Source organism: Zerene cesonia, chromosome 11 (genome assembly GCF_012273895.1).
Source record: "Zerene cesonia ecotype Mississippi chromosome 11, Zerene_cesonia_1.1, whole genome shotgun sequence".
Classification (NCBI taxonomy): domain Eukaryota; kingdom Metazoa; phylum Arthropoda; class Insecta; order Lepidoptera; family Pieridae; genus Zerene; species Zerene cesonia.
The window spans coordinates 7,624,934-7,651,344 of record NC_052112.1 but is presented as its reverse complement, the minus strand read 5'-3'; the positions used below and the strand labels follow the sequence as shown (position 1 = coordinate 7,651,344).

The window sequence follows — 26,411 nt, the reverse complement described above, 5'->3', positions numbered from 1 at the left end:
TATAAATGATAAGTGCTTAATAACACTTTCAAGCGTTTCTTTTGTCAATTGTCAGGCATGCACCAGCTTTCAAATAAAATAAACATAATTTTTTTATCTACTTTATTTTATTAAAATTAAAGTAGATCTTTAAGGGCACCACCAACGACCCCATTTGTAGTATCTCCAATACCGATTCCGGCAACTGTTTGCTTTCCAAGGTCAAGCTGAGCCACGTTATTTGGATTGTTGGGATTGAGAAGGTCCAGATTCACTAAACCATCTCTTTGACCTCTTGAAGCGCCCTGGGATCCTCCTGACGTACCTCTGCCACCATAACCGTACTCAGAGGGGCATCTATTTTGGGTAGAAGTTACCACTAAAGCATTGACCAACTTCATTATCAATTCTTCGGGGTTAAACGGTTTAGGCTTTGGTTTTTCTTGTTCTTCCAGAATACGTGCAAGATTCAACAACGTTTTTATTTCTTCGATTGGTGAGGGGCATTGTTCTGGATGATTTCCAGATGGCATAGGACGATACGTTCCAAAACCTTCCGTGCTAGATATCTGAAATTGTTACATAATGAACATGTTCAATATGAAGTATTATTTTAAGGGTAGACGTAGTATAGGTTTTCAGGATATCAATAAAAGTCTGCACGTAATCGATTGCCAAAATATTTCTATAGCAGCTATGGCACATGGCACACAGCCAATATATGAACTACGGCGAAATAAACAAACTTTAAGTATATCTAATACAAATAAAAACAATATAAATGTGTGCTTACCGCCATCATGGTGACGACGAGCAGATATACGAACATGTTGTCAAGTGAATAACCCATTTTTGCTTTCATACATAAAATATAATAAAAATCGCTTCTTATATATAGGCTAGAACGTTATTTCGAAATTCCCCCATTGAAAGTAAAATTACCTATTTCACTAAGGATTCGATGAAATTTCTCAACTGCTTAGAGAAATTAAATACAAACAAAACTATGTCACGTAATTATTTACATTGTTCTATTACACACTATATTATGGTTTCCTCACAATGTTTTCCTATACAATTTCAAGTACTGGTGATATGAATAATATGCAGAATAATTATAAAATTAATCGATTTCATGCATGCTTGCCCGGTCTCGAACTCTCGAGTTTTCGCTTTAAGCCCGAGGTCATAACCACTGAGCCACTTTTGTTGAAAACTCAGTCTCATGCAATATTTTTTTTATTTAATTCGTAATTTTTGATGAACGCACTTATAGGAATTATCTATTATATACTTTACCTAGGTCATGATTAAATAAAACATGCGCTAAGGAAAATTATTTATTTTGACAAAATCTAAAAACAAGTAATACTTAATTTTAAACAGAAATTTCTAGTAGATCCTTGTTTCCGAGAGCAATGTTCAGTAAATTTCCACCTTTATCACATTCTTCCTGCATTTGTTGTCCAGAAGAGGCTATTAAAGCATCTATAAGTTTAATGATAATTTCCGATGTGAAACTTTCACTGATACAATCTTTATCCGAATTCTGAAGTTTTGCCAAAGCCTTAGCCATTTTTATACTTTCAATATCCTTCAATCGACATGTAGAAGTAGGTTTGATGGTAGCCGTGGTATAAGCCGGTGTAGGTTTTGCTGACATGACATGAGAGCTGCAATACCTTTGCGCAATGCACACCTAAAAGTATAATAAAAAAATTAATTATTCATGCCTATTTATGTTATTCGGTGCATCATCTTGTCATTTTTTTTTTTGCTGGTTAAAGTGTATTTTATTAGAATAATGAAGGTCTAATACTTAAATATTCATTCATAATAATAAAATTGAATGCATTAATAATTGAATAGTAATAAACATAATAGTATAAATTAAATGTTATCACTCATATATTGCTGAAATAATCTGTTTATTTCTTATATAACTTACATCACTTCCTACTACGAATACAACTAAAATCAAGAGACGGAACATTTTATTTTTTCAAATCTATTACAAAAGTATGCATACGCAAGTGTTCTTTTATACAGAAAACTGATGAAATACCTAGAATATGAATTTACTTAATATTAATAGGATAATTTAAGGTCTAGGTAGACGCATAGAAATAGGATGTCGTAACCCTACATTCCGTAATTTTTATTATATATCTATATAGGTAGTATTATATTTATGAGTATTTATTTCAAGAACTTTTAATTGAAAATTTCTAAAATATTACGATTATTGAATCTGCTCATATTGGCAGTTCCTAAAACGCCGAACAGTTCATAAATCGAATCCTTTTTATCATCTGGGGGCACGGTACTGCCCCCGTAAAGGACGTGCCAATCGAAACGCAAGAGCACTACCAACCTTTTCTCGAAGTGTTTCATCGTTTTTTTGAAACTTCATAGAGTTGATTGCCGATGTACCAAATAGTTCATATACCTACTCACGATTATAGGTGGTATAAGATCCCTCTACTCGATTCTGATAATATCCATTTTTTATGAAATTAATTTTAAATGAAGCAATAGCCATTACTTGTCTATAAAAAAAGCCGCAAGTATTATTAATTAATTTTGTATACTTGATTTGCTAATATTAATTGCAGGTTATGTATATGTATATGTTATGTTATATGTTTTTTTTATACCTTTTAAATCTGTACTAATATTATAAAGCTGAAGAATTTGTTTGTTTGTTTGTTTGAATGCACTAATCTCAGAAACTGCTGGTCTGATTTGAAAAATTCTTCCAGTGTTAGATAGCCTATTTATTGAGGAAGGCTATAAATGTACCACGGGAGAAGCCGGGGCGGACCGCTAGTAGAAAATAAAATGTTTGCCAGCTCTCAATCAACGCAACGAAAGGATTTCCAGGTGAAAACCGGTATAATTGCTCACTATTCAAACATCTGTTTTTTTTTATTATTTTTCCTCTACATAATTTTAATTTATACATGATTAATTATAAAAAAAATACTGATGCAGCATAACTCAATAAGCAAAAATCATATCGAAAGAAATCTCCAATCATGACCTACGAGATTTATATTACTTATTACAATTATTAATACAATCACAATACATGCAGTATCGTTGTTCCAATATATTTTAATTAATATGGACACAAGTCCGAAACAACGGCGCCAAATAAATCCTCGATTTAAAGCCAATATATTTTCCGTCTTAACTTTTGGGTATGTTAATTATCATTGTATTATTTTAAAGATTTAAATGAAACTATATGAATGTTTTAGATGGACGTTAGAAACATTCATGTTGGGATATAGTCGAGACATTAAAGAATCTGATTTGTACGCTCCTCTGCCTGAGCATAGATCTGATATTTTAGGTAAGTTAAACAAAAATGATTAGTAAAAAAACTATCTACTCTTTATCTATTTTCCCATGGGAAACGACACTAGGCGTGCCTATCTAGAATGTACATATATATTTGTGGTATGTTACAGAGGAATCGATGCAAAAACCCTTTTATTTCCCCTCTCTGATGTGTACTTTGTTTCAATTATTCAGGCGATACACTTCAAAAAGCATGGAAACAGGAGGTAGACCGATGTAGTCAAAGGGACGACAATAGCAAACCTAGATTAATGGTAGTTTTAATTAAGGTCTTTGGTGCTGAACTTATGTTATATGGATTGATATTAGCTGCGATGGAATTTATTATAAGGTATTCCAAATTTGCAGTACGTACACTAATACTTTCTTATCTACATTTACCTATTAATTATTGTATTTTTACAAGGCTTTTGAAACATAGTTTAGCATTTGATAAATAATTTTGATAAGATTGCAGCAACCGTTGTTTCTCGGCCTATTGTTGAGATACTACAGTCCCGCACAAGACCTTTACAATACAACGTAAGTTTTCGTCATACAATTTATCACGTATCCAAGTACCTTATAACCAACATATTATACATACTCGTACAGTCCTATTTATTAAATTCTTGGTTTATTTGCCTACTTACTTTTATAAAAAAAAATTCGTGAGTCAGTAATGTTCCAGTTTACGTTCTATTTCGCCAAATTTTGCCTTCGTAAGGACTCAATCCGCTACAAGGTACCATACTATGACCGTAACATACAGGTGTCAGAATGTTTTGTTTTATGAATAGTATATGACTATGCCCCCTTGACTGTTTCGAACGCCGAACGTAGAGCATATCGTGTTGCGTTCCGCTTCTGATTCGTTCCTTTTACGGTCATATGATATGTAGTGGGTAGTGTCCTTTATTGTCTTTCGAAACAATAAAACAATCTTAATTGAAATATGATAGGTGGGTGATTAAACGTGCACTGCTCTTGACAAAATCAGCATTTTTTATCCTGACCCATTTCTCGTATTTATTATTAATAATTGATAATTACTAGCTACGCCGTGCAGTGCCACCCGCGGGCAAAAGCAAGTATTTCTATAGCTTATGTGTAAATCAGTTATCTGGTAAATGAGCTTCATCACTTCCAAGTATTGTCAAAATCCAATGGATTTCGCTAAGAGTAATAAACATATATCCATAGATTCTTACAGACATTCGCGTTTATAATATTAGTAGGAATTCTACATTAGATTAATGATTGGTTACTAGGTCAGTAAGCAACGAAAAAATGTGCCAATGTAGCATTTTGTCACGTTTGATTCTAGAGCCGATTCAGCGTATTTGTCACGTCTGTACTCGTACTATGATATGAGCAGTGGGGTGTCATGGGGAGAAGCGGTATTCTTTGCTTTCGGCGTTGTATTCTGTAGTATGATGAACGTGATGGTGCAGCATCCCTTTATGATGGGTGTTATGCACTTGGGTATGAAAATTCGAGTGGGAATCTGCAGTCTCATCTATAGAAAGGTAGATAAGCAATACTAAATACGATTATCACTTGAATGCTTACATTTTTTAAACCAAACGTAATGTCTTGATGTATGCAAAATTAACGGCAAACATATTTTATAGTAAGTCTAATATATAAAATTCTCGTGTCACAGTTTTCGTTGCCATACTCCTCCGAAACGGCTTGACCGATTCTTATGAAATTTTGTGTGCATATCGGGTATGTTTGAGAATCGGCTAACATCTATTTTTCATACGTCTAAATGATCAGAGTAAGGCAGAACAGCGTTTGCCGGGTGCAGCTAGTAGTACTATAGTATTATGTTATCTGTGGTAGTAGGTACATTGCCATTCGCCATTCATAATTTAAGTAAAAGCAAGGGTTTATATTATTATCTATAGAAAATATGATTTTTCAACTAAATATTAGATCAATATAACTCATCTTGAATAATCTTTACCTAAGTACTTTGAAATAATCTATTATAAAAAATTGCTTAATAGCTTAGTAGTGAAAAATAGTTATTATCCATTTATACCATATTTTATTTTGAAATTGATATCTTACTTGAGATATACGCATGTATATCTCGATTAAGATATCAATATACACATGTGTTTAAAACAAGAAAATGAGGAAGTTACTAATTTCAGGCGCTAAAAGTGAGTCTTCAAGCAATGTCAGAAACCCGGGGAGGTCTCGTTGTAAACCTTTTGGCGAACGATGTTAATAGATTCGATACTGGTCCCCTATTCGTACATTACCTTTGGATCGGACCACTGGAGACGATTGTAACACTTCATTTATTTTCAACGTTATTATTATTAATATTTTAATAAAAAGAAGAAATAGAAATAGGTTGATCTGGTTTCAGTTTATGACGATTTATCTTTATCGGGAAATGGGTATATCAGCTGTGTATGGAGCCATTGTCGTTTTTGCTGTGGTTCCTTTTCAAAGTAAGAACCAAATTAAACTAAAAAAAAAAGCGAAGTAAAAACGTCTTAAAATTTAAAAGTATCTAATTCATATGATTGTCTCTTTACTTTCAGTATTTCTGGGTACTCGGACCGCATTCTATAGACGAAATACTGCCATGAAATCCGATGAGAGGGTGAGACTTATGGAAGAAATAGTTATGGGTATGGAGGTAATAAAAATGTACACTTGGGAACTTCCTTTTCGAAAAATCATAGACGCCGTAAGACGGTAAGCAAAAGACTGGTTAATTTTTTCAAAGTTACAAAGTAGTATAATTATATCCTTAACGATTTTAATTATATCTGTTACCTTTACTCGATTGGAATAACCTTTTTCGTTGTTTAATTATTGGACATAAATATGGAATATTTCAAAATCGACTTCTATAAATTTAATATTCAAAGTGATCCATTAAATATTCCTGTTTCAGACGAGAAATTTACTTCATTAAAATGACTTCATACATACGTGGTGTAATCATGTCTTTCATAATGTTCACGGCTCGGTTCAGTATCTTTATTACCGTCTTGCTCTACGTGACTTATGTCAACAGAATTACTGTGGAAAATGTATTTTTTCTTACGTGCTACTATAATATCATGAAACAAACGATGACACTTTTCTTTCCGCAGGCTGTTGGGCATGTAATTAATAATACTATTAATTAAATTTAATTCCAAATTCAAGATTTGATATCATTGACATCATACCTATGGAAAAATTATAGAGTATTTGTACATCTCTTACATTACATACATAACATTGCAATGTTTTCTTTATACTTTCGTTTTTAAGATGTTTTAGTTGTTTAATTAATATACATGTTGTGTTTACCTTTTTAAAGGTGTGCATTTAGCTCTCAATTTTTTTTTATATTTACTTGATATAATTTCTTTAATGTAATACCTGTTGGTGAACCTAAAATAAAAAAAAAAATAAAAAAAATCTCTTCTTCCCGAGAATATCATCAAAAATATTACACACAAATACGGAAAAGCTTCCGTGGTTGGTTTTTCTTTAATAGAAACGATCTCATAATTACAGGTTGCTGAAATGATGGTAGCTATACAAAGGATTAACGATTATCTTTTGAGCGAAGAGTGTCGCTTTCCACCAAAAAGTCAAGCAAACGATGCAGCGCGGGTAGAGAGTAAGAAAACGATCAAAAAACGTGTCACGATATCAAGTAATACCTACCACCTAAAAATACTACTTACATCACTAGTTTTTTTTCATTTTTAAACTTAATTTTGAGTATATTATATAGGCACCTTTTTTCTAGTTGATCCTGTTAAACCATTAAGAAAACGACCACAAAAGAAAACTGAACCAAGTACATCAAAATCAAAAGAAAAACTGAAAGGTATAAGCACAGTCTAATTATAATCAATACTGGTCCATTGAAATGTTACATTTTTTAGGCCTTAGCTTGGTTTTCTCAGAGGTAGGGGGGGTTACCCCATAAACTTTAATTAGTGACTGCCGAGCGCGTATTTTAAAGTCATTATACGGTTACTCTATTATTTAATGTTATTGAGTTGCTAAAACTGCGAATTTCTTCGGCTTTTACTACGAGATCACTACGGTACATACGTATATACTACGGTATTAGAAACGAAAGCGTTACTTTGTTATATATTAAACAAAAAACTCCTAAATTATATGAATAAATAAAATCAAATTAACTTCTTTACAGATACTCATAAAGAAGAAATTGTGATCAAGTTCGAAGAAGCTAACAGTCGTTGGATTAAATCATCTGACGTAGATGATGTCATAAACCTTAATTTGAGTGTAGGTAACGTTATCACAAGTTAAAATTTAGTCATGTATATTTTAATTCATTAAAAATACGAAATTATAGATGTATTCTGGTTCACTGACAATAATAATTGGATCCGTTGGTGCGGGAAAATCGACTTTGTTACACATGATACTAAACGAATTACCTTGCTCTAGTGGTTTAGTGGAAGTATCTGGGAGCGTAAGCTATGCAAGTCAGAATCCGTGGCTTTTCGTAGGTGAGTAAGATATTACTTAAAATACTGTCTTATGAATTGCAAATAAAATCTGGAATGTTAAAATTATTCATATAGGATCCGTTCGCCAAAATATCTTATTTGGACAACCGTTTGTAAAATCTCGTTACATGGAAGTTTGTAAAGTGTGTGCATTGGAAAGAGATATATCATTGTTCCCTCACGGTGACAAAACTATTGTCGGTGAACGGGGAGTCTCACTAAGTGGTGGACAGAGAGCCAGGATTAACTTAGCAAGAGCCATTTATAAAGATGTAAATATTGTAATTTTAACTTAACGACTTACGATGTATTGATAAAAGAGATGATTGATGCCATGGCAAATAAATATATTTTGTCTGATAGATCTGGAGCTATGTTTAATTGTTTCAGGCTGATATTTACTTACTGGATGACCCGCTGTCTGCCGTCGACACTCAAGTTGCTAGACATATTTTTGAAAATTGTATAAAAAGGTATCCAATACAATTCCCACCTATTCTGATCAGTAAAACCCGGAGTGTCAATAACTAAAGCATTTCTTTACTTACTTGTAAAAATTGTAGATATTTAGAAAGAAAAACTGTCGTGTTAGTGACCCATCAATTGCAATTTATTAAACATGCTGATCGTATAGTAATCATGGACAATGGTGGAGTTCTTGCAGAAGGAGAATTTGATGATCTGAATGTAAGTATTGAGAAAAATTATTCTATACTTTTCAATAACAACATTATTCCACATAATGTATATTTTTTCAGGATCAAGAATTGGAAATTATTCAAATGATGCAAGATAAAGTTCGCGAAGTACGAGAAGACGAAATGACTTCTTCTGAGCAAAGCACGGCTAGCTTTCTGAGTACTAAGCGTTCTCATTGGTCTCATTGGTCGTTCATGTTTGATTCTGCTGTAAGTTTATTCTATTATTCCCTCACCAATCAAAGTCAATAAATTTAGTATAATAAATGTTTATTCTTCTTCGTTTTTATTTTTCCTGACATGGGATATATTAGATTTATTAAGAATTTTTTTTTATATAATATTTCGTAGGACCAGAAACCAGAAGTGGAAGAGCAGACCATTGGTAGAGTACATGGTTCAATATACAAAGAGTACTTTTTAGCGGATGTCGCATTTCCATACTTCTTACTTGTTGCTTTTATGTTTATCTTGGCGCAATTTTTCGCAAGTGCAAGCGATTACTGGATAAGTAAATGGTTTGTAGTATATGGCCATTGTCTATAGGATATAAAGATATATATTTGGATATACCGTTTATACTATTTTTAGGAGCAATTCCGAAGATCACTTAACGGGAGATGCAACTATGGATAATTTATTATGGTCGCAATATGGTCTAAGGCGTAAAGATTTTGCAACAATCTTTGGTATAATTACCATAGCAACTGTTATAGTTGCGCTAATACGAGCTTTTTTATTCTTTTCCCTGTGCATGAAATCTTCAATTAAGTATGTTTTAGAGGTCTTATACAAAAATTATTCAATAATATAATACGCAAAGGAAGAATAATTATTATATATTTTCTCATTATTTTTGCAGGCTACACGATAAAATGTTCGAATGTATTTCACTCTCTCCGATGAGTTTCTTTCATTCCAATCCCTCAGGAAGAATTTTGAATCGTTTCAGTAAAGACATGGGTGCCGTGGATGAGCTTTTGCCCCAAGCTATGCTTGATTGTTTTCAAGTAACATTATGTTATTACTTGGTAATAATGAGTGAATTTGATAAATTAATAGAATCACCAACAAAGCTTTATTCCAGATATTACTAAACTTAGTTGGAGTAATTTTCGTTATACTGGTAACAGAGATAACCCTCCTTATACCGATAGCTACTACGCTTATAATATTTTACATCTTTCGATTGATATACGTACGTACAACGGGCGCATTAAAAAGACTAGAAGGAATAAGTGAGTAGATAACATAAAAAATATAATGTATCAGACAAAATACCACATACCCAAAAATATTTCACAGCCCGAAGTCCAGTCTTTAGCCACGTTAATGCGACAGTTCTCGGTTTACCCACAATTCGTTCATTTGGAGCTGAGATGCTACTGGCCCAAGAGTTTGATCGCCATCAAGACTTGCACAGTTCTGCCTGGTATCTCTTTATTACCTGCAGTCGCGCATTCGGCTACTTTTTGGATCTGATTTGCCTGCTCTTTATTATCTGCGTCACATTCAGTTGCTTAATGAAAACCGGTTAGTTAATTTACTAGCGAGTACAGAGTATCAAAGGGCATTTAATTAAAAAAATATATATTCATTTTAGATATAGAAGGAAGTATCGTCGGCCTCATTATAACTCAATCTATATCACTGACTGGAATTTTTCAATGGGGAATGCGACAGTCTGCGGAAATGGAAAACCAAATGACAAGCGTAGAACGAGTTGTAGAATACACCAGATTACCTAAGGAATCTACTTTGATGGGTGTAATAACTTTTATCTCATATATTAATGTTTTTACATGATTTATAATAAATGATTAGTATCATGTAAAGAAATAATCCCTCACACAAAATAATATATTTCAGTCTCCAGACAAAGTGCCGCCAGAAGGCTGGCCAAGTGAAGGTGCAATTTACTTCAATGATCTCAGTCTGAAATACAATCCCCACGGACCGCCCGTATTACACGGCCTGCAGTTTAACGTACTGCCTCAAGAAAAGGTAAAAATGGTAACACCAACCAAAATCAACAACTATTGAGTTTTATGAAAAATAGCTACAAACTTTATAATCATTTTTTAAATGTGTTCAATAGATAGGCATCGTTGGAAGAACTGGGGCTGGCAAATCCTCGATAATCCAAGCACTGTTTCGATTAGCCTATATTGAAGGTATAATAACCATAGATGGAATCGATATATCGTCTATTAAATTAGAGTGTTTGAGGCAAAAAATATCTATTATACCACAGGTCAGTATTTCAAACCCTATGTAATATTATGACTCTGTAAAAAAAAACTTATATTTAATAAATCATAAAATTTCCAAGGAACCAGTATTATTTAGTGGAACTTTACGCAAAAATCTGGATCCTTTTAACGAATATTCAGACGAGGTATTAATAAGAGCTCTTTATAATGTGGAACTTATACCAGAAGATGATGTCGGTAAACATACCTGAATTTTCTCTTTTCATTAGATAATTTTACAAACATTAGTTGATAGAAATCTCCTTGAAAGGAAGACAATTCAGTAAGTCAATATAGTAATAACCTTACTTACGCCCTTTACTTTGTTATAATTGAAAGTGTCTCTTCGTACTGGTGTAGAACTTGATTTTACGTACGAAGAATTCAAGACACGCTCAAAATTCGCACGACCGCCTCCTTAGTACAGTGGTTAACGCGTGAGCGTAGAACCAAGGGGTCCTGGGTTCGATTCCCGGTGGGGACGCACAAAAAAAAAATGTCTCTGTCTGGCAGGATACAGAAGGCTGATCACCTACTTGTCCCTAAAGAAAATCGATCAGTGAAACGGATGTACATCATCTGCCCCATACCCCACTAGGGGACACGGGACTTCACTTTTTCAAAATTCGCAGATGCTTTATACAAGCAAGTATCGGATTGTGGTTCCAACTTCAGTGTGGGCGAACGGCAGCTAGTGTGCCTAGCGAGAGCTATCGTGAACAACGATAAGATACTGTTACTTGATGAAGCAACAGCCAATGTGGATGCACAAACTGACGCTCTCATACAAACTGCTATCAGAGAACATTTCAAACTGTGTACTGTGCTCACTGTGGCACATCGACTTAACACTGTAATTGACTCGGACAAGGTACGTGGTATCCATTAAGGGGGATAGTTATCAAAAACTATTAAACAAAATAATTTACAATACTAGAAAATTACTGTGCAATATGCGATATCGCACTCACAATTTCACAATTACCTACATGTGATTTTATCAATGGTTGTAAAGTATATTAACGACGCCTATGCCTATAAACTATTATTTTACCGACGTAATAACTGATTAAATTTTATACTTTATATCAAACAGATTCTGGTGTTGGACGCAGGGCGTTTAGTGGAATACGACCATCCCCATATCCTTCTACAGAATAGAAAGGGTTACTTTCGAAAGATGGTCGCAGAGACTGGGCCAGCTATGTCACAAATTTTACATAAATTGGCGTCCGAGGTGAATTAAAAATTATCTTCATGACATCACAATTATGTTGTGTCTAAATTAATAATGATATTGTGTGATATTTTAATAAATGTAAGAGTAAGATCCATGGAGAAAGATATCTTAAGTATTGAATTCTATTTCAGAATTACAAATCAAGGGATCAAAATTAAAGAAGATAATATTTATAAATTATTTATTATATTCTTATAACTTTACAATAAATATTCTGCAGAATATACAAGTCTTTCGTTTCAGTTTACTAGAAGTTAAACAATACTGAATTAATAACTAAATAATATTTTGCGATATAAATAACACGTTTTCAGTAACATTTTCATTATTACACAGTCTCCATATTACAATTGAGACAGGCCAATTGAAGTTCCATTCGTTTCTTAAATCCTTGAATCAAACTGTCCATGCGTCTGCAAGAAGAGAAGAGCAATTAGTACTGCTATTTTTTTTATGCATACATACTTGTAGATATTATTTTAAATACATAAGTTATAGCAAATTAAATAAGGATCTAAAAAAAACTTACTTTTTATCTTCTTCATTATCTAATGGAGGCAAACCAGCAAGCGATTCAATAAGATGACTCCTGTGAACATAAATGAACCGTCATTAATAAGATTCCATTCATACATTGTTAACTATATAGGTGTATTTATACATAACTAAATGAAATTACGTGTCCCAAAGAAATAAAAAATAATAAAACACTTAAAACAACTTCGTCACATAGTTCTTCGCAGGAAGTTAAAATCCAATCCATATGGATATAAATACAAACAACATATGTATCAATAACTACAGTGGATCTCCAGCGGTGTTCTTTTCTAAAGAAATACAATGAGCTATTAGGCAAACGTGACTTAGCACCATTGACAGCGCAACCATCTACAATACAAAAAGTATAAAATAAATATACTTACCTACTTTTAAAAAATCAAATAATTGTTTTTAAGATAAAACTAAACCGCCTTTCAATTGTCAGTACTGCACCAAATTTAAAAGGGACCACACGAGAGGCATCAAATTTCAAATAAATAAAGGATCATTATAATCGGTTCACCCAGTAAAAAGCTATAATGTAACAAACACATAAAGATACAGTCGAATACAGAATATTCTCTTTTTTTTAAGTCGAATAAAGAACACACTTTAATGATAGAATCTACCAATCTGTCTGACTTGCTTTTATACAGAGTAATAAGGGAATCATTAAATCCTTCCGATCCTAATCAAATAGTAAGTTAAATCCACCGAATTATTGTATTGCCGTCGATCCCCCATAAGTGTACAAAATTTGAATTCAATCTGTCCGTTTAAAGCGAGTCAAAATCGAGTCTACAAAAAATCAAGATAATAAGATAAATCCACTAAATGATTGTATTGCCGCTCTTTTATAAATAAACAAAATTTGAAATCATATCATCATCAATCTGTCCGTTTAAAGCGAGTCAAAATCGAGTCTACAAAAAATCAAGATAAATCCACTAAATGATTGTATTGCCGCTCTTTTATAAATATACAAAGTTGGAATTAAATCAGTCCGTATAAAGTGGGTCAAAATCGAGTCTACAGCAGTGGGTATCATACAACCACAGATAATAAAAGCTTGTTAAGCACAATGCTCACTCAGCCTTCCTGGTGAGGTGGTCCGCGCAGGCGAGGCGCAGCAGCGCGCACTCGAGGCGCGCGCGGAACGCGGAGGCGCGGCTGTGCGGCGGCGCGCAGGCCGCCAGCCGCGCCACCTCCTCGCACACCGTCTCGCATATGTCGCGCACGTAGCGGGACGCCGCCGCGCCGCAGATGCTGTCCACCTGGCGAACTCTTTATTTTAGAAGGAATACAAAAAAACAATCCGCTTCAACCTCACTAAATATGTTTTCTATTGTAGTAATAAAATATTTTTTTTCCAACTAACTGCATCCGCCTAATTTTTCCTTTAAATTCCGTAGTTTCCGTGGGAATATTTAAATAAAAAGCCATACCCAAGTCATTTCTTATTACATCAGCTATCTGCCAGTGAATGTCCCATCTTAGTCGTTCCAGAGATTAGGCGGAACAAACAAACAGACAGAGAAAATATGTTTAAAAAATTGTACCGTCTATTACATTCATATGTATTTCGTAAAAAGCAGTTATTTAAATACATTTTACAAACAGTTATTCCAATTCTATTTATTAGTATAGATTCTCAAGAATATTCCGGATAAGTACACAAAAATTTAAAGATAAATTGAATTTATTTTTTTAAAAACAACTAGTTATTGTTGATCATTCCATTCTACAAATTTCCTATCCTACTAATCCTACTTCCTACTAATATTATAAATGCGAAAGTTTGTAAGGATGTGTGTGTGTTTGTTACTCTTTCAGGCAAAAAGTACTAAACCGATTACAATGAAATTTTAAATTACAGCTGGACAACGGGAATAACTAATAGGCAGTTTATAATCCCGATATTGTGATAGTGGTTCATAATTATGTAGGCCTCAACGGCCTTTCAAAAAGTGCCATATTGGACGGTATTTCACGTCCACATGGCGGGGTATTGGTAAAGTTTTCAACTAGCAATAATCGCACCTCGGATAAACCTCATTGGTTACGATATTGCCTCTGCGCAAAGTTAACGTTGGTTCATTGCATGCCAATTATATTGAATGCGCGAAAAATTTCATTCGCGCGATGCAAATCGCCCCGTATGAGAACAACGCCACCTAGTGAGGTGATGGAAATACTCTCAAATTTTAGTTAAGACTTTTTAAAGGTAATATTCATTTACGGCCTTACAACGAAACCTAGCACATACAAATAAACTTCGGACAGCTTGTACTAAAGATAATCCTACTTAAGTTAAGATCTGGTAGAATTATCCATAGCCATCAGCAACATTTAGTATGTGTCTGGTATAGCGTCAATAATCAGTAATAGGATACGAATAAAATTACTAATTTATAATACAAACACGAAACTCTGTTACACTGTATGTGTGGATGTATGTTATTCTTTCAAACAAAATCAGTTGATCGCTTCTACTCAAATTAAATTATATGGATCGGATCACTCAGAGATAGATGTAGCCTGGATATGAAGATAGGGTTTACATCCCTTTTAATTTTTTATTCGGGTACGAGTGACGCCGTCACATTTTTGTTTCATAAATTATAGTATTAAATGCAAAGCAACGCAAAACCTTTCTATAGAAACATACATATTTTGACTACTTGAACATACATACATACCTCTGCATGTACTGCGATGAGGTTATTAATTATCTCATACACATATGGTCTAGCGTCATCCACCATAACGTCAGGGTCGATCTTATGCCTTCCCATATACATGCTGGGCTCAATAGTACCCACTAGAGGATCTCCTTTTTGTTCTATGTATGTTTCCGCAATACTAGATTCCAGATCGCTTAATGCGTCTTTTGTTGCCTGTAGCGCTAGAGCCGGTTTCGGAAACTCATAGCTGAAAACATTTTTATTTTACACTTTTGTGTGTTTGATAAATATACATACATACAATGATACCTAAAAATAAACATAACTTTTTTACATCAACAGCACATGGAACTTTGATTGTTACAAGAATCTACGTGGCTACTATATTAATTGAATACAAAAATTTAATAAAAAAATCATAATTCTTACTCGGAATAAAATATACATACTTTTCAAACGAGGTAGAGATGTTTGTCAGTATGACTTTTCTTGTGTATTGTGCATTGGCGGACGCTATGAGCAGTCGTTGTTGCCACGAACGAGTCCCACCTTCGCCGCTTTCGTCTAGCCGCTGGTCGAGAGCCACTGATAGACTTGTGTTGTTGAAGTCCTAGAAGATTTGCGTTTTTTATGTATTAAACTTATACTTAATTGACAGTTAAACTCTTATACTATATCTTAATTGACTATACAGAATTGGGGAAGAATCGAAATCATATTATGCTCTAATTATGTTCTACATTTGAATCCAATAGAATCCAATACAACTGTTAAAATTTAAATGAATGAATAATTAAAAAGTCTATCATGCACAAACTTATAGTTAGTGCTTATCAACATACACCTTTCCGGACCTGAAAATAACCATAACTCTCTCATTTCCATCAAGTAACTTTATAGTCTGTGCCTACCTTGCTCACAAGATAACGTCGCCGTCGTGGTGCAGCGCCAGGTTGCTATGCCTAGTTGATTTGTATGTGCTAGGTTTCAAGGCCGTAAATAATAAAAAAGACAACCTTAAAAAAATCTATACTAAAAGATGTGAGTATTTCTATCATGTCACTAGATGGCGTTGTTCTCATACGGAGTAATCTGCATCGCGTGAATGAAATTTTTTGGCGCATTAAGCGGAAATTTTTTTTATCAGCAACAATACGAGCAGCGGTACCTGGTCGTCGTGGTGCAGCGCCAGGTTGCGCAGCACGGCGACGTAGGCCAGCAGGATCTGCTGCGTGTGCTTCTGCAGCGCGCCGAGCGGCTCGCCGCCGTCGCCCAGCAGCGGGCTCTCGCGCCGCCCGCTCACAAACACGCATTTGTGGATCGATGACAGCGCGTCGTTCATGTAGGTTTCCAGAAGGTTCGGCTGGAATTAATCATATTATATAGAAAAAATCTTTGTGAAACTTCCGCGGACACTACACTATCATCTCGCGTGTGATTTCGTCCAATACATATTTGTAATTAACATTTGATTTTTTCGAACAAGTATTTCAACTAATTAAGTAAATTCAGTGTTTTAAATTTATGTGTTTTATTATTAAACCTAGTCATGAATACAAAATAATACCATGTTATTATGTTCAATATTTATATCCATACTTTTCGCAACTACGTTAAGACTGCTCAAGTTAAAAAACTACAATTTTAAATTGCAATCAAGTAAATGATACAACTTACGAGATTTGTGATAGCACCATAATCAGAAAACTCCTCAATCTTCCACGTCTCTTTATCAGCGAGTCCCTTCACTCGCTTGTGTGCGCGTTGCAAAAACACTGTCATGCCGTGTACTCGATAATCGAATATTACTTTCTCCACGATACTCAATGGCTGCAATATAACAATATAAAAATAAATATGAAATGCCATGTTCCAACATTATTACTATTTGACTGTTTCAAAATGTTCAACAACCAAAAGATTGATAGTACAGATAATTTTACCAAATGCCAAAGTTGACTGTCATTACAGAAAACTACTGGGAGAAAATGAAAAGAATATAGAAGTAAATATTTTTGGGGGACTTAGTAAACAATGCCATCAACTCCGCTAACAATACATACAACTTTCGCATTCATTATGTAATGTATCTTTCATTATGTTATGTATCTTCATATAAAATAAGTATGTAATAAATTATTTATTATACCCCTTATAACTCAAAGCTGCTGAACAGTTAGCTGTTTTTCGTAGCCTGGATTGGGATAACAACTGTCAAAAAATTGGAAAACTACAGGAAACCTACGTATATCCGGGTGCAGCCGGGGCGAGCAGCTAGTTCAGTATAACTACGTACCTGTGAAGGCAAATCCAACTTCAGCAGCGACTCATACGCGTCCCGTAAGTGGCGCAGGTTGGCGACGAGGCGCGCGCGCAGCGTGTCCGCCGGCAGCGCCGCGCCGCCGCCCGCCAGCAGACACGCGCGCATGTGCTCCGAGAACACCTCCACCGCGGCTATGATCATCTCCTGGTAATTTATCACAGTTTTATGGATTTTCAAACACGTGTCCTTTAAATTCTGTTAATAAAAATAAACTATTTATAAGATAATGATAAGCAGAAGTATAATGCGCTAGAATGCGTAGATTGAACAACTTAAATTTAAATAAAATATCTTGTCTGAAGCGAGCTATAGAACGCGGGCGTCATCTCTTTTCTTTGTGCCTATCGTAAGCGGATAATTACAATATACATTATTATTTATTAAGATAAAAAAACTACTTTTGAAATAACGATAAAAATGTACATTATACGATACCGCCATTCACGCTCACCTTGAGGTCCGCCTGGCGCTGCGGGTCTGTGGGGCAGCCGGCGAGCTCGCCCGCGAAGTAGCGGCGCGCGAGCGGCCACAGCGCGTGCAGCTCGGTCGCGAGCGCGCCGCACGCGCACGCGCACCAATTCGCGCGCAACGTGCTCCAGCTGCCCTCGTTGTCTTCGCGCGATTTGCGTTTACCTTCGGTAATCATTGTTATGATTCATGATATTACTACATATAAATAAAAAAACATCCAAAAATTTTATAACCAATCTTTATTATATACATTACATTACAGTATATACTATTGCTATTGGCTATTGCTTTAAATTTTTTTTTAATGAAATATCATTCATATGCAATTAGGTTGTCGTAACTTTGTAAAAGTAATAATTACTATGTTATAAACAGAATATAATGTAGCAGTCTATTTGCTACAAACAGACCACCATGGTTGAAAGTATATGTATGTTTAAAAGTGGTAAAGCTACTGCTATACCTTTTTCACTTATTTCTTGATCTTCCTTTTGTTTAAAATGATCCTTTACTTTGTTCATAAGACTCATGAGGTAATCTTTTCGTGTTGTAATAGCAATCCAAGCCGCATCACCGTCCCAATTTAAACTTATCAGCAATCTAAAAAAAACATTATTCAATAAATTGTTAATATTATTTACAATATTTTTAATACTATTTTCCTATACATATTTGAAAACTTTGAAGCATACCTTATGTATTTCGTTTGCTCTTGGACATTACATGGCATTGTTTTCATGCGCATAAACAAATTTTCTTTCAAATCCTCGATCTTTTTGTCGATTTCATCTAAGATTTTTTGGAAAAGCTAAAAGAACACTATACGATTATAACTTCATATTATAACAAATAATTCGGCTAAAAACCTAAATTCAAAATTATCGCATATTTAATTATCTCACCTTTACATCAGTATTCCCAAACAAGTTCTTAACTCGCGTATAGTCATTAACAACTAAATCGTATTCCTTTTTTCTAATATTTTTATCTATGGATGCGGGTAGTTGGAATAAAAACTTGTGCCTCGTCAAAAGCGAGAGCGCCTCTCGTGTCTTATCTGCATTCTCCTTTCGGGATAATATTTCAGAAAAAAGTGAGTCCGCTAACATTATGGATTCTAAAAATCATATTTCGTGTGTTAATCCATGTCAATTAGAATTTAATAAATAAATGATCACGCTTAGATAAACCTTAAAGTTTTTTTTTAAACCAGTGATGACAACTAATTGCTGGCCACTTAAAAAGCTTACAAACCTTCGATAGCTGCCTGTAAGCTGGGCAATGGTTCCTTGCCATTCTTTCTTTGATCTTCTTCATACATGTTTTTTAGAAGAACAAGACGATCCAATTGATCCATAACAGCTCCAGTATTAGCTTTCAGAAAGCTAAGCTGCCCTTCTTTTTGACCTTCCACCTAAAAAGCATAAAAAAGTGTAAAGAATTTAAATAGTTTTAAAACCAATATCTCTAAATAGCCTATCACAAAAAGAAAACAAAATGCAATCTTAAAATTTTATGCACAATATCTCTCAATCTACAGTGATGTATTTACATATTGTTTATACATATTAAATTGATCTAATGCTTTGTTTTTTATTAAAAAAAAAAAAAAACTTATACAATATCCATACTTTTCTCTGTAGAAATACCATTCCTGCTTTCAAGTCTTCAAATGAAGTGTTACTATGATGTTCCAACAAATACCATCCTGGTTGAAAGTTCTCCTCAGAAAGCTTCCCAGATCTACAAATGTAATTAAAAATTAAAATAGTAGTTCCCTTCTTATAAACACTAGGCTAAAAATGCCTATAAAATGCATATTATGTTGCCTTTATTTTGGCATCAGTACAAAGTAAGATTATTATATGTTATGTACAAGCAATTATTTAAAGAGCCATATTATATTAGAGAACCTGCAAAAATATATATAAATATCCCTCCTTCTTTAAAATATACAAGGAAGAGAGAAGAAGGGAAGTTTAAAATATTGATTAAATTAATTATATAATAAAAAGTTAGATAAAAGTAAAAAGTAGAATAATAAATACTAGTAACATATTAATATAAAGAATATTGTATCCTTACCCATCTGGGAACAGTTCATTAAGCTCTTCTTCAGGGAACTTACAATCATCCCCCTCAGTAGCAAGCCCTAATGGGTCAGGTGGGGTATAAGCCGTGGGGGACATGGGCCGTCTCCCCCAAGGTAGTGCCGGGGGGGCCGCCTCCTCCACCCATACTGCACTCTCCTTTACTGGGCCTATTGACTCATGATAACCTGAAAACAAATATTTGATCAAAACACTTAAATTCTCAAACACTTATGATACACATGTTTTTGAAATATTAATATGTTGGTTATTAAAGCAGAATTATAAAAGAATCAAATGTAAATAAATAATTATTTTCAAATGAAGTCTGTAAATTAGCCCCAATAGCCCCAATGACATTAATGAGTTTTATGATAATTTTATATTTGAAATAAAAAGTTGAGGTATGAAAAATAAAATAACACAATGTACCTCTAAACTGAACAGTAGAAGTACCCTCGCCTCCAGATTTTGTAGTGACTATAATATCTCCTCTTCCTTTGCAAGGCCCAGATCTTGCTACTATCTTATTTCGACTTTTCCATTCAGCAGAGAGCAAGCAGTCACATCCACATATTTTGAGACCTAGAATACACTTTCTATAAGGGTCTAATTTACACTGGCACACAGTAAGAAAATTTGTTTAGACTAAAGGCTGTGATGGTTATTGTTTTATAGTTAAGTGAGCTTTAACAATTAAAATGCCATTGAATTCTGAGACTTTAAATACAAAATTTGCACTTAATTATTACGAGATTTTATTTTCAATATATTTTACTATGTTATATTTTAGACTTTTTTATTTAATATTGGATTGTGGTAGATGACTTGTATGTATAATTATAAAAATGGTTATTAGCTAGTTAAAATATGATAGTACTATAAAACGTGAATAAAAAGCGTTATCTTCATATTGAAAATAATTTAAGTAGCTTTGTGCATGTTTTATAAATATAGAGCTATAGTCACGAAACTTCAGTTCGTTTATTTTATTTGTTTTTTTTTTTTTTTATTCTGTGTTTTGCTATTGAGTAAAAAATAACACATTGATACCATGCAAGTAGACACAATAAACTTAATCTGGTAGATATCACAAACGATATGATGATGTACCTATTAAATCGGTTACGCTTGTTCCTAAAAATTCGCCTCTGATAGTTACTCTGGTGCCAGGAGGCCCTTCCTTAGGTGATATACCAGTTACCACAGGAGGCGGACCCATCACTGCTTGGAAATTACACAAATACAATAACTAGATGAAAATGTACAGTCAAATTGTGTGCAAAACAAAACTTTTTACACAGAAATTCAATTTTGAAAATTATTACGGAGACAGGTAAATATAAATATAAATCGTAACTAAACCTATATACTAATTTTATTATAGTTTTTAAACATTCCACTTGGAAGTCGCAACAACAAATTGTTGTCAGTTGTCAATTGTCAATGTCAGCAGTCATATCAATCACAGATAAAAATTTAAAAGGGATTTTAGTTATATCTTCGCGTCGTATATCATCGCGTTGTAGTTTCATTCAATAAATAGGAACCTACTGAACACAATCAGCGTCTATAAACGTCCTAAATAAAAGTCTACCCAATCTGAATTTAAAGTTTAGTTGTATCGAATGCTCGGACTTGTTTCGTATTCGTATGTCGTGTCTCATAAGCTCGTTTAAAAATTGCAATAAACACCAAAATCCGAATATATGAAAGGCTTTGATTAGAACAAGACTTGGGCAATATTGAAGACTATTCAGAGAAACTTCTTTAACTATCGGTATATCAATGTGCAGAGAAGCTTTACGAAAACGTTACTATGTCAGTCCGATTTATAAAGCACATGACGTTTAAGTAAACAGACAGGTACGTGGGCTGCTGTAAAATAAAATGTGTGAAGACGATGTGGTTTTATTTTATTTTAAGACAATAAAACACACACAAGAGTATTTGATTTTTTTAAGACTTTCTTACAATGCGAAAAAAGATACAGAAAGCTATATAAGTAGTAATAGTAGTCTATGTATTTTACTACTCTTTTATACTCACTCTGTGGACGTTAGTTTTGATTTATTTGTCATGTGGGAGACTTGGTTTTCATTCATGAAAATTTAGTGTACGGCGATGAATTCGGGGGCGTAACTTTTATTTAGCGCATTTTATTTAATCACAGAATAAATTATGCAGCTTTCATTAAACTTGTAATTAAGGTACATAATATATCATTATGGCTCAGTCTAATTTCAGGTATGTTCTAAGTCTTCATTAATTACCATGAACCTAGTAAAAATTAGATAGGTATTGATATTTATATTTTTATGTTTTAGTGCAATTGACGAGTATGGTTTTGAAAGACACGAAGATTTTGATTATGCAAGCTATGAAGATTTTATGTCTGTATATCTAAAGGTCTTGGCGTCAAGAGCGCAGAAATGGTCCATATTGCTTGGCGAAGGAAAGTCGGTCAAACGCACGAACACAGTCAAAAGATACGTGCGTAAAGGGATACCGAGTAAGTACCATAATAGTGATGCACAGTAAACTTATTCAATGCATTATATTTGATTACACAAATAGAATTTCTAGCGTTTTTTAAAACATCAAGTAAAATTTATTTGATAATGCGATATTCTAAGTCACCCAAAACTTCAACACCAAAATAATAAAAATGATACGGAAAAATATTGTTGCAACTTAGAATATTTACATAACAATTCATTTAAATGTTTTAACTAACAGGTGAACACCGACCATCAGTATGGATGGCAATCTCAGAAGCTGATAAAATGAGGGAACAGTCTCCAGATCTATACCACAAGATATTAGATCAACCATTTGAGAAGGAGCTTGTTGATCTAGTGAAAACTGACTTGCCTCGGACATTTCCAGATAACATTTACTTTACAAAAGAAGCCAACCATCAGACACATTTATTTAATGTACTGATTGCTTATGCTCATAACAACAGAGTTGTTGGGTATTGCCAAGGATTGAACTACATAGCTGGTACATTTATTAAGTTTACAGTTTTTCACTATGAATGTTACAAAACAAAAACCAAGTATTCCAAATCAATTATCAAAGACAAACTGTTATACGAAAAATTTCATTATCATTTTTAATTTTATAATTATTGTAACTGTTAATAATTATGAGAATCATAATAATTCATTTAATACTAATTCTGGATACACAATTGTAAATTATGCTGACTTTCAAGTTTTGGTTTGCATGACATGAATGATTAATAAACATTTGCTAATTATTCGTAGATCATGATTTGTATGAAGGTTGCACTCAAAATAAACTATTAATTTAAAGTCTAAAATAATGGCATGATAATTAATCTTATCATGTTTCCTTTAATTCTAGGTCTACTATTATTGGCAACAAAAAGTGAAGAAACTTCATTTTGGCTTCTGAAAGTGCTGGTGGAAAAAATACTTCCCGATTACTACACAAAAACTATGGACGGCCTCATAGTTGACATTGAGGTGTTATCTGAGTTAGTAAAATCAAAGGCACCTGATGTTCACCAGCATGTGATAAACTTAGGTATTGATAATTGATACCCTTATGTTATCAGTAGTGTCTTGACACTTTATTGTATTATTATCAACTAGATTGTTTTTATTTATCAATACTTGGTTGCAATGAGTTTTATAAACATAAAAATTTAACATGTATAAGCCACACAAGTACCCTAAGCTTACTTGTCAAGAACAAGGTAATATATATCTACAATGATAATCTCTAAAACTTCTTAGGTTGTAATAATAAACACAACGTTTATTCAGCAAAAATCAAACATTTATTAATCGTAACGCCAATATTATTAAAATAGTAAATTCAAATGAAATATTTATTATTGCGTGGTGTAATTCAACTTACCTCCTTACATGCGAGCACAACCACACACCGCGGGCTTTTATAGCGCCCGCAACGTCTATTGGACGACAAGTACATATTAGTCACAATACCCTGTTTTTGAAAATGCATTGTATATTTAAAGATACTCAGCTTAACATTTCTCTTCTAAAAATATAATATTTTTATTTTTAGGTTTGCCCTGGGCAGTTATAACCACCAAATGGTTTGTTTGTTTATTTGCCGAAGTCCTGCCAATAGAAACAGTATTAAGGATTTGGGATTGTTTGTTTTATGAGGGCTCTAAAATTTTATTTAGAGTATGTATTACATTAATAAAAACAAACAGAGATGCAATAATGGCCTGTAATGACTTCACATCATTGGCAGAGTGTTTTAAAGCTATTGTAAAAAATGCTAGTGCTTTACACTGTCATGAGTTTATGCAGGTACTATTTTTATTTTAAAACAGTATTTATAGTATATCTTTTACTGGGTAATTTATTTTTTTTATATACACATGAAAGGCGAAAAATTGGTCAAGTGCGAGTCCGACTCGCACAACTAAAGGTACTGTACAAATAAGTTAAAGGGCAACTGCAAAAAGGTCTCATCCATCCAATTCATGACTGCCCATCATTGCATTACTTCGATTTTTTATTACTTGTTGTTATAGCAGCAACAAATTACATCAACTCTGAATAAAACATTTAATATTGAGCAAACCATTGTGTCCAAGAACAAAAAAAAATTATGTCATTTTCATTTTCAGTCTATATTCAAAGTACCTGGAACTCTATCAAACACGACGATTGTAAAGTTGCGCGCCCGCTTCGCCAAGCAACGCCAAGAGCAGCAACAGAAGGAGCCACCACGGTGAATGATTTAAAAATATTGCATTTTTGATCTCACCTTATAATTAATGGAATACCAATGATGTTCTACTTATTCACTAATTAATGTTCAATTGTTGGAAATATTTCTATTTTAAAATAAGTTACTATAAATAAAGTTTTATAGTATTAGAATGTTTAAATATTGAAATATATATGTCCTTATATATTGAATGTTTAAAAAAAATCATGCTTGAAATAATAACAAAAGAAAAACAAGTGATTTATGAACAAACTATTTGTAATTTTTTTATGAACAATTTTACATGACATAATTTTTTATCATATACATACTTGCAAAATTGATGGTTTTGTACAAAAGTTAACTAGTCCTTATAATGTCCATCCTTAAATTATTATTTATTGAAATGCATTTTCATGACACTTAAAATAATAATTTAAGATTTACTTTGGATTTTTTTTCTGCATTAATAATGTAGGTCTTTCTCTTACGAATTTGGCAATTAAATATATGAGATCCCTTATTGAACATTTGTTTGTTATTCTCTATAGGTTTTATAGATTTTTATTGTAAAACGAATGAAACATAGTAAGATCTTGAGATATTATTGCTTTAGTTAACTATTTTGTTTTCGGTGTATTGATAAGTTTAATAATAATAATTTATTTATATTTAACAATAATAAGTTGAGTGAGATAATATTTTTAGAAGTCTATCAAGTATTTATGATTTTTTTATCTTTAGCTAATATAGCTAAATAGTAGTAGTCATAAAGTATGGTATATTATTTTTTAGTCTTTATTTGTGGTGCATTGTTCATCTTTTGATGATTTTGTTATAGTGTAATAAGTAAGTTGTACAATTGATGTGAAAAGGGAAAGATTATAATTGAGGCTTAATGTATTTGAACACAAAAATTATCCACCAATTAAAATTTATAAATGACATATCTGTTTTTTAGTTTAGTTTTATTATTTTGCTGCGACAGCATTTTTTTGTTGGTGTTGTATTTAAAAATCAGTAACACTGAACTTAATACTGAATGTAATACAAATCATTAAAAAATAAACTACTTTTACTTCTTTCACTTATAAATGTGTAGTGGTTGTATGTATAAAAGACATTAATATACAAGAGCTAAATAAAATATGTTTTTAAACATTATATGCTAATTGTTACTGTAGGAGAATATCATATGTGAAATTAAATGATACATTGTTTGGTTCCTTCTATGTTTGATGTTGTTGTGACTTTTAACTCAAAATTTATTTTAAATAATTATGCTTATATAGATATAGCAATCAAATTTTAATAATAATATAAAGCTAATATCTAATTCTTCGTGGTGTGTCACACTTTCTCATATTAGTTTATGGGTGTCTTTAATATCTATGCCATAACATAATATGTTCGGAGGTACTTTACATAATAAACTAATGAAATGTTTTTATTATGTAATTTATTGGAGTAAAACCTTCCCACATGTATATTCAATACTTTTAAGCAATAGATTTTGGCAAGTTTTTTGTTTTTTCGTATTGTAGTATTGAAAA

At 33.0% G+C, this 26,411-nt stretch overlaps 4 protein-coding genes and 1 non-coding gene across 5 annotated transcripts; 2 read left to right on the top strand and 3 right to left on the bottom strand.

Annotated features, from left to right (window-relative positions):
• Nucleotides 1–116: 116 nt before the first annotated feature.
• LOC119830579 lies at nt 117–562 on the bottom strand. Its single transcript, XM_038353647.1, has one exon. The coding sequence runs from the start codon at nt 510–512 to the stop codon at nt 117–119; it is 396 nt and encodes a 131-aa protein (XP_038209575.1). The 5' UTR covers nt 513–562.
• Nucleotides 563–3,105: 2,543 nt separating this feature from the next.
• LOC119830576 (probable multidrug resistance-associated protein lethal(2)03659) lies at nt 3,106–12,034 on the top strand. Its single transcript, XM_038353642.1, has 28 exons — nt 3,106–3,182; nt 3,243–3,337; nt 3,520–3,676; nt 3,796–3,867; nt 4,652–4,853; nt 5,490–5,627; nt 5,711–5,795; nt 5,889–6,045; nt 6,248–6,461; nt 6,862–7,003; nt 7,100–7,186; nt 7,514–7,611; nt 7,682–7,838; nt 7,914–8,110; nt 8,229–8,311; nt 8,402–8,525; nt 8,597–8,746; nt 8,888–9,054; nt 9,128–9,307; nt 9,399–9,546; nt 9,624–9,774; nt 9,842–10,069; nt 10,140–10,301; nt 10,413–10,540; nt 10,635–10,790; nt 10,869–10,986; nt 11,421–11,659; nt 11,885–12,034. The coding sequence occupies exons 1-28, from the start codon at nt 3,106–3,108 to the stop codon at nt 12,032–12,034; spliced, it is 4,062 nt and encodes a 1,353-aa protein (XP_038209570.1).
• A 286-nt stretch (nt 12,035–12,320) lies between these two features.
• On the bottom strand, nt 12,321–21,557 carry LOC119830304 (exocyst complex component 2). Its single transcript, XM_038353265.1, has 17 exons — nt 21,250–21,557; nt 20,569–20,721; nt 20,132–20,324; nt 19,678–19,789; nt 19,301–19,460; nt 18,949–19,163; nt 18,739–18,854; nt 18,510–18,646; nt 18,027–18,208; nt 17,549–17,719; nt 16,930–17,082; nt 16,421–16,615; nt 15,702–15,862; nt 15,268–15,499; nt 13,658–13,842; nt 12,558–12,617; nt 12,321–12,441 (listed from the first exon to the last, which is right to left on the bottom strand). Exons 1-17 carry the CDS (start codon nt 21,356–21,358, stop codon nt 12,357–12,359), a joined length of 2,619 nt encoding a protein of 872 aa, XP_038209193.1. The 5' UTR covers nt 21,359–21,557; the 3' UTR covers nt 12,321–12,356.
• LOC119830600 lies at nt 14,515–14,653 on the bottom strand. Its single transcript, XR_005287856.1, has one exon. It is a non-coding gene; the product is annotated as a U4 spliceosomal RNA (small nuclear RNA).
• A 637-nt stretch (nt 21,558–22,194) lies between the features above and the next one.
• LOC119830312 (growth hormone-regulated TBC protein 1-A) lies at nt 22,195–26,301 on the top strand. Its single transcript, XM_038353277.1, has 6 exons — nt 22,195–22,383; nt 22,464–22,648; nt 22,876–23,142; nt 23,509–23,691; nt 24,199–24,452; nt 24,776–26,301. Exons 1-6 carry the CDS (start codon nt 22,364–22,366, stop codon nt 24,881–24,883), a joined length of 1,017 nt encoding a protein of 338 aa, XP_038209205.1. The 5' UTR covers nt 22,195–22,363; the 3' UTR covers nt 24,884–26,301.
• Nucleotides 26,302–26,411: the final 110 nt, after the last annotated feature.

Bases quoted from the DNA above. Each gene is read 5' to 3' on its own strand.
- LOC119830579 (XM_038353647.1), bottom strand. From the start codon at position 512: ATGCCATCTGGAAATCATCCAGAACAATGCCCCTCACCAATCGAAGAA.
- LOC119830576 (XM_038353642.1), top strand. From the start codon at position 3,106: ATGGACACAAGTCCGAAACAACGGCGCCAAATAAATCCTCGATTTAAA. The intron at 5,628-5,710 runs GTAACACTTCAT...ATCTGGTTTCAG, and splicing joins TCGGACCACTGGAGACGATT to TTTATGACGATTTATCTTTA. The intron at 8,526-8,596 runs GTAAGTATTGAG...ATATTTTTTCAG, and splicing joins GAGAATTTGATGATCTGAAT to GATCAAGAATTGGAAATTAT.
- LOC119830304 (XM_038353265.1), bottom strand. From the start codon at position 21,358: ATGGGTCCGCCTCCTGTGGTAACTGGTATATCACCTAAGGAAGGGCCT. The intron at 20,325-20,568 runs GTACATTGTGTT...ATTTGTTTTCAG, and splicing joins TTCTACTGTTCAGTTTAGAG to GTTATCATGAGTCAATAGGC. The intron at 18,209-18,509 runs GTATAGCAGTAG...TGATTACCGAAG, and splicing joins TCAAGAAATAAGTGAAAAAG to GTAAACGCAAATCGCGCGAA.
- LOC119830312 (XM_038353277.1), top strand. From the start codon at position 22,364: ATGGCTCAGTCTAATTTCAG. The intron at 23,143-23,508 runs GTACATTTATTA...CTTTAATTCTAG, and splicing joins AGGATTGAACTACATAGCTG to GTCTACTATTATTGGCAACA. The intron at 24,453-24,775 runs GTACTATTTTTA...TTTCATTTTCAG, and splicing joins ACTGTCATGAGTTTATGCAG to TCTATATTCAAAGTACCTGG.